Source organism: Tetrao urogallus, assembly GCF_951394365.1.
Source record: "Tetrao urogallus genome assembly, chromosome: 18".
NCBI lineage: Eukaryota > Metazoa > Chordata > Aves > Galliformes > Phasianidae > Tetrao > Tetrao urogallus.
Genome location: NC_136831.1, coordinates 678,304 through 686,396, shown reverse-complemented (window position 1 = coordinate 686,396; position 8,093 = coordinate 678,304). Strand labels below are relative to the sequence as shown.

At 53.1% G+C, this 8,093-nt stretch overlaps 1 protein-coding gene across 1 annotated transcript in view; it reads right to left on the bottom strand.

Annotated features, from left to right (window-relative positions):
• The window catches only part of CACNA1G (calcium voltage-gated channel subunit alpha1 G), a gene marked incomplete at both ends in the record, with an annotated part of 100,482 nt that overhangs the window by 51,602 nt on the left and 40,787 nt on the right, over positions 1-8,093 (bottom strand). Inside the window, 4 exons of the mRNA XM_079544415.1 lie at positions 333-505; positions 733-847; positions 1,864-2,049; positions 2,505-2,656. Of these exons, the coding sequence (XP_079400541.1) occupies positions 333-505; positions 733-847; positions 1,864-2,049; positions 2,505-2,656 (626 nt within the window). The remainder of the gene's footprint in view (positions 1-332; positions 506-732; positions 848-1,863; positions 2,050-2,504; positions 2,657-8,093) is intronic.

Below are 8,093 nucleotides of genomic sequence, written 5' to 3'. Positions count from 1 at the left end.
GGAAGGGTTTTAATCTGGCTCACAAACATGGAGAGAACTGTTTCAAAGGCACTGTCATAGCAGTTATCCCATCTGCAGTGCCTGACTCACCGCTGAGTTCTCCCTCCTGCATTAACGCTAACAATGCTTTTCATTTAAGCCCTTCATTTAAAGGACTGGCTGTATTAAACTGTGCCTTGGCTAAGCAGAAAGAAGGGAAAAAAAAAAGACCTCATATTTTTCCCCACTTCTTTTCATGTACCACTCTGGTAAATGTGCTGCTGCCCACTTCGGAAATCACATTCCTGCTGCAGGTCTGCAGGCTCTGAAACACTCAAAGCCAACAAAAGCACGAGTGAGAGAACATTACCTCCGTCTGGAAACCCTCCACCAGGATGGCCACCAGCAGGTTGAAGAGAACGTAATTCCCAAACGTCATGAGGGCAATGAAGTAGAGTGCTGCCCAGGAGGAGGTGGATGCCATGCCGTTGTAGAGGACCTTGTTCCAGTCTTCCTGGGTCAAAATCTGCAGAGAAAATGCCTCAGGAGAGTCAGACAGAGAGCAGCACGCTGGCATCTGCTCTGGGTGAGCAGTCTGCAGGCAAGCATCCCAGGTTTGGACGTGACCCCTAGCTGTAACTAACGTCCCTATTCCAATGCCTGCAACAGGAGCTCCGCCGAGCCGTGCCGCAGCCGCCCCCCCCCCCCCACAGCCCCAGAGGGCAGCAGGTCGGGCTGCTCTCTGCTCCGTACCTGGAAAACGGTGACGATGGCCCAGAGCAAGGAGTCAAAGTTCTTCCTGTCGGGCAGAGTGTCGCCGTCCCGCTCGGAAGCGAACTTGCAGCCAAAGAGGTGCATCCCCAGAATGCTGCGAGGAGAGCGCAGTGCTGAGCCGGGGCTGCCCTGCAGCGCTGCCCCCAGCTCCAGCAGAGCCCTGCGTCCCATCTTTAAAAGATGAGTCACTCCTTCACTGAAAAGCACTCCTAGAGAACGTGCAAACTGAGAGTGAATTTGGGTCAACCGTGTCGCACGGCTTCAGAAAGTGAGCCCTTCCTTTTCTTTTCCTTTGTGTTTTGTCAGCCACAACATTTTGTTTCAGCTCTTTCTAAACAAAATGTTTTGACTTTCCGCTTTGCGATGACACAATTTTCAGCAAAACATCTTAAACTGAGCGGGAAGACAAAAAGGGTTCCTGCGAAAAGCCTGAACGGAGCGTATCAGGGCGCTCACCACATCTTTTCCAATTCTGACATGAAAACAGAATACCTTTCATTGCAGATTGATGCTAAAGGAATAATTTATCTTCCCCTGCTCTCGGCCAGTAACCTGCATAAGCACATTATTCACAGCTCTGTTCAGCATCGTGGCAGCAAACAGCGCTTCGGAGCAAAATGCCTCACTGGGAAAAGGATCATTACTGCACAGAGCAGCTTTCATCAGCCTTCCAGCACTGGGACACTGGAGGACTGGATGTTACACGGCCTTGAGTTGAAACCCAAACCCAAACCTATTTCTAGCATTCCCACTGCAGAACTTGACTTCTCTGAGGAGGCCGTGCCAGAGCACGAGCACCACTTCTGCTCCTTTATTTTAGCAACATTGCCCTCTTCCTTAACAATATTCTCAGCACCAGGCTCGTCTGCGTGTAATGGGACAGATGTCTCAGGGTGGTGTCAAGGAATCATGCAGATGAAGGATTTTCCTTGCAAATCATCTCGCAAAGACAGATGTCTGATTTGGCCAGAATTAAAAGAAGATTGTCATCAAACCTCTGCCAGTGCTGCGCTGGGACTCTGAGCTCAGAGATGCCCCAGCACGGTCCCCTCGCATCCCCATGGGATCCACTGAGCACCCCGGAACGCAGAGCTCTCACCAAGCACCCACCTAAATATGAAGATGAAGAGCATCAGCAGCATGCAGAAGGTGGCCACGTTGTCCATGGTCTTCATGAGGACAACAAGCTGCCGCTGCAGGGCTGGCATGAAGCGCACCAGCTTCAGAACCCGCATGAGCCGGAAGGTCCGCAGCACTGAGAGCCCCCCGCCTTGCTGCCCCACGATCTCCCACACGCTGAGAGGAAAAGAGTTCGTTGTGGGATGGGCAGAGAACACCTGGCACGAAGGCATGGGGAGAAGAAGCAAAGGAGAGGGGGGAATTCGGAGGGAAGAGAGATGGGAAGTGGGAGACCCTCCATGGGCAGAGAGGAGCTCCCAGCGCCTCCTGGGGCTGAACCAGGGTCAGCAGCCCTCAGCTGCAACCACAGTTCTGTACGTGCCCAAAAGCAGTTATTTAACTGGGCACTCGTTGTGCCATTTGGGTCCCAGACTCTCCCAAGACAGATAGCTTTCTGCATGGGCCTCTCTCTGAAACGACCAGAAAATAACCTCAAAACATCTATTAGCAACTGTGTCTGATTGTGTTAACTTACAGCAGAGAGAAGCGCCATAGGAAGGCAGTTATGCCCACTCACCATTAGGTTCCATTTTAATGGGCTAGCCAAATGAAGGGAAGCTCTAGGTTTGTACCTAATCACCACGATGATCCCATCAAAGATGTTGTATGGGTTCTTAATGTAGCCAAAGGGGCCGTAAACGAGGACTTTGAGCAGCATCTCCAGGGCAAAGAGGCTCGTGAAGACGATGTTGCTGATCTCCAAGGCGTTGGTGAGCTCCTCCGGCTGGAAAGAAGGGGTGGAATGGTTCGTTGTCCATTTGGAAAATACACCTGGAAACACAGCCAGCCCAAATAGCACAGGTGTGGGAACGTGAGGCTGATGGCAGCGGGACAACTTGGCGATAGCTCACTTGAAGCCCAGGAGAGAGAAGGAAAACACCATTAGATATTTCATGCTTATACATCCGTTGGAAACTGAGGAGTGAATCCAGATGTGGACTTTGCATTATGGCAGCGTTAGCAGTAGGTTTATGTCAAAGTGTCATGAACCAAACGATTTAAGCTAAACCTTTCTAGAGCAGAGGCTTTGGGTGCTATAACTGAAATACCTCCCAAAAACTCACTATCAGGAGACCTGAACACCACTACTGCAGAAGGGCCCAATCCCAGAGTTTCAGCCAGGCAACCTAAAAGTAGAAAAAGAAAAAACCAGCAAACTGACTTCCAGCAATCTTGGACCCAAACAAATGCCTTTTGTGTTTTTCTGATACGCTTTGCAGGGGGTTCCCAACAATGCCTGCAGACACCAAGCGCTGCGCTTTCCGTGGCAGGTGGGCGGGCATAATTGGAAAACATATGGCAGAAGACAAAACCAGTGCTGCAGTCTGCTTGGGATCAGGCTTCACCACCAGCATCATCAGGAGGAGATCTCAACCCAAAGCCCTTCTCCCCATTTAACCCCAAGGCACAGCCACAAGCACAGCACAGCCACGGCGCCACAGAAGCTGCAGGTCCCAGCCTCAGCAGGCAGCGTGGGAGCCCAAAGGCTTGGTGCCTCCGTCCTGCTCAGAGCATCGTCAGCTCTGCTTCAGAGACAGGAGAAACCAAAGGTTTTATGGCTATATGCTGTCTATAAACAGCTAAATCCCCAGGGGCTTCCAGCCCCTGCTGTTTCTGTGTGTTGAAGTCTCCAGCCACAGCTGGCCGAGCCTGTTTAGCTCGAGTTCCTCCACCCCAATGTGGTGGCAGCTGGGGACTCAAACTGCTCTGACGTTATCTCAGCAGTGCAGCAGTCCCAGAGGACCTGCGGAGGTCCTGGTGGGACTTTGTGATGACAAAGCAGCAGTCCCCAGGTGGCAGAGCAGGAAATGGCAGCATCAACAGAGAAAAATAATTGAAAAGGAGAAAAGGGGGATTTGAATGCTTCCTGCGCCTCAGACATCCTGGTGGATGAGCATCCCCTTGGCTGGCATCTGCCAAGCACACACCTGACATGACCTGGAGCTCAAGTGCCAACACTCGGCTCCCAGTATGAAACACAGTGCTGGTTGAACATCCCATCCCTGTGGGAATAACTCGGACACGAAGTAACAAACAGGCTGGGAGCCCATACACCAAGCTGCACCTCAGGACAATTTTAAACAGCTGAAAGCCTACATTCCCAAATGTCAGCAAAAATGCCAGCTCAGGTAGAAGTGCCCCCGTGCCACAGCAGCAGAGCTCTCACCACTGCAGCAGCAGTGCTGTAGGGAGCAGCGTGCTCCAGGCACAGTGGGGAGCCCTGCACTGCCTGCCATGTGCCCACCAGCCCCTCCTCCCTGCTGGGTTGTACCCAAAAAGCCTCCTGCCCTCTGCTGCTGCTCCATGTGATCTTTCCTATTTCCTTCGCAGGAAAATGATCCAAACACCTGAGGTGCTGAGCGCACATTGTGAAAGCAGAGCGGGATCTCCTGAAACTCAATGGAGAATTAATAATAAAAACCTGAGATTAATGGTCCAAACAGACTGAAGCAGGCAGGGAAGCCTCCTCTCTCCAGGCAGAAGATGTGCATCCCCAGCACAGCCCAGAGCTGTCGCAGGAAAGGAGCATCCCGAAGAATTATTCTGCATCGGGAAACAGCAGGTCCCAAGGCAGCAGATGGGTGCTGTGAGTTACACAGAGGGTTTCCTTGGGGTGCTCCCATGTGGGCAATTCCCATGGCGCAGCTCATGGGGCTCCACATCCCTTCCAAAGGACGCATCACCACTGTGCCATGAGCGGTGCCTTCACACACCTGGGAATTATCTGTGGGGATGGAGCTGGGCTGTGCTGTGTGCCCGCCCGAGGGGATGCTCACCCTGCAGGGGCTCAGAGCCTGGGGGCAACGCCAAACCCCAGCTATGGGATTCCCAAGGAGCCACGTGCACAGATAATGAGGCTGCTCAGAAGGTGCTGCTGCCTTCGGGAAATCACAGGCGTGTCTGAAGCATCCTCCCTTTGGCAGCACTGAAATCCTGCAGGGAAGTGGCTTTTCCATCCAGTGGGAATTAAAACTGTCATCTCAAAGTAGATGGAAGAGTTTCAGATGTGGCCAACTCCAATGTTCTGAAAGCCCTGCTCTTCATGCCAGCCCCTACTCCCTCATCCATTTGCTCTGTACCCCATATTGGAATAGGAAAATATAAATAAGTCAGCCTGAAGAAGAACACGGAAACGTTCGTTCACAAAATGTTCAAACAGATGCTTCAAATATCTCAGATAATGTTTATATATATATATATATATCTAAAGTGAAGTCTGCTAATCTCCTCATCAGTAGCAGCAGTGACTAATTACAATGAAAACATCCTATGATTACATGAGCAGCACCCAGAAGCAGAGAGATGCAGGCATCGGCTCATCCTGCATAAATCCAGGATTGTGTCTCCAGGACACTCTCCCCACCGGACACACAGACGTGGTGCCCTGGATACATCACCCCCTGTTAGCTCTGTGTTGGCACAGTGTCAGTGCGTTGCTGTACAGCACAGCACGTTGATGAAAGCTGGCAGCACATAAAGCAGGAGAAGCAGCAAACAAACACCGTGCTGCAAAACAACACGGCGGGGAGCGGGGGGGCGAGCAGGGCTGGGGGCACGGGCACACAGAACAGCCTGAATTCGGCCTCAGAAGAAAGAAAACATCCATCCCATTCACCTCCCTTCCCCCACGCATGCTGGGGGAGCACCCCAAGCCCAGCCCAGCGCTCACGTGGGCTGTGCTCCCCCACTCCCCACAGTAGGGTGATGGGATGCTACCAAACACCCTGGCACGCCTTGCAGAGAGCTCACCAGGCTTTCGTTCCTGCCTTCCTTCCAGCCCCGACAGCACAGTGACTGTGCCACAACCCAGGAGTTGGAATCGATCCTTAATGGGTCTCTTCTAACTCGGGTGCTGTGTGCCATAGAAGCACAGAATGGGCCATCAGCACTGGACCTACACACACAGGGGCCGTGTGGGCACACCTGGAGTGGTTGTGCCCTGCCAAGGGGGGTCTGCATCCTGCCCAGAAGCACCTGAGTGGCTTTCCCCTCTATTTCCCTAACAACAAAACAGAACACCAAAACCTTCCGTTCTCCAGTGCCAAGGGGTGCCTGGGGGGCAGGGAGGGCCCCACGGAGCCCAGCAGAGAGCATCCAGGACGGCTCACAAACTCTCGAGCCTTTCCCCAACTGCGGAACAGAGCCCTCCTGAAAGCATTTCCATGGCAACTGGAGAAAAATACCACAGAAAGAAAATAACGACCTCAGCTATTTCCCAGGAAACACCAACATTTTACTGAGTCATCACCTGCAGATTTTATATATGTATATTTATATATTTATATATTTACATAAGAAAAATCAAACAGGTCACATAAACAGGTGAATCTGCTCTGCCCTCAGCCTGACACCCTCCCTCCAAAGTCTCCCTGCACTCCCTGCGGGTGCAGATGGATGCACTGCGTCCTCCTCGAGGCCCGAGCAAGACAGGGGCAAACGTAAGGAATTCGGATGAAGGGAAGCAGCCATCAATCAGCAAAATGTCCTGTCCCACACTGACTGCCCATCATTCAGAGCTGGCAGCTGGCTCCAGCAAGAAGCAGATGGACAGGGATTTACCCGTTGCCCAGGTCCAAGCTGTGCTGTGAGGCTTTCCCTACAGATCCTTTGCCAAAATGGCTAAAAAGAAGAATTTCCCTCTTGGAAGAGGGCTTGGGAAGCAGCAGGATGGAGGGCTCACACTCGGCTCCTCCACCCAGCACACCCCAACATGCATTTCCCCACAGCTGTGCCCCTGCACCCACCCCACAACTGCACCACGGTCTGCTATTCTGCCCCATCGCCCTGCAGCCCCACACCTGATCCTCGCAGCCACAGCAGCTGCCTGAGCTCCTCATCTCCCCCAGCCTGAGATTTCAGGATGAATATTATCCCAGAAAATGCAAGAGAAACACGGAGCAGCTCATCCCTGCACCCGGGTTTCGGAAGAGCTTAAGCTGAACAAAAGCTGCATTTCCATTTGGTCACACCTTGTAAGCACTTGAGATTTAAAGCCCTCTATTTCTAGTTAAGCTCCACCAAGTTTCCAACTTATCTCCCCATTAGTACTTGAGAAGTACCGAGGGGAGGGAGGGCAAAAAGAAGCAGGGAAGGAGAAGGCTGAGCGGCACCTGCACGGATCTGCACGGATCTGCTGAGACCGCCTTCCGGCGCCCGAACGCCAGCTCTGTTGCTGACGGCGGCCGCGGGGGAACGCTGGTGGTTTCCTTCCTTCAGCAAAAGCACGTTCATAACACAGAGCTGAAAACTGGGGCTGAGGAGAGACACGAACTGACCTCCGTGGGGGAACCGGGGAAGGCGAGAGGTGACGGCAGGGAGGGCGCAGAGGAAGCCGCAATCAGGGCGTTCGCGGGAAGCTGGGGAGCTCCCGAGCTGCGCCGTGTGCGGGCTCCCAGCCGGGGGTCGCAACCGCAGCCATCAAAGCCGAGCGGAGAGGAACGGCCGGATATCTGCCGAGCAGGGATGTGCCGTCCGCGTGGGGACGGAGCCACCTCCAGAAATGCATCTCGGGCCGTTTGGCCGAGCAGAGGCTGCTGTGGGGCCGGCAGAGCAGCGATAGCGCGGGGCGCTGATGGCAGCTGAAACAACAGCCGTGTGGGGGGAGACCGGGCAGCACGAGGAGCTCCAACCCCGAGCCAAAAGCACCGGGGAGGATTGGTGCTCACAGCTCCCATCTGCAGAGCTGAAGGAGACTTCAGGGGATGTTGCAAACCCGCGTCAGTTCATCCATAACGCATGCAGAGAAGTGAATTGTCTGATAAGAGCTCAAACGTTTTCCCACTGCGTGAAATCTCTTTTAATTCACAAAAGATTCCATCTCCAAAACTGGGATTAAGCCTGCTGTACGGGCAGGGCGATGCTGTGAGCGCACCTGAGGGCTCAGCTCTGCAGGAGATTGGGAGCAAGTCCATTAACAGACAAGGGTTCCTAGGAGACCTCGTAAGCCCCTCATGTTGCTGAGGATTGGGAGAACCCCTGAGGTCCAGAGAAGGAATTACCCCCAGTGACAATCAGCCAGCTGGTTCTGAAGGCAGCCATCCCAGTGATTAACAGCTCCAATGCCTTCCATTAGCATCGATTTGACTCCCCTGGTCTCCAACAACAAACCGTTAATAAGAGTAATTTCTGCTGAAGCAAGAGCTAATTGAATGCAACACGTG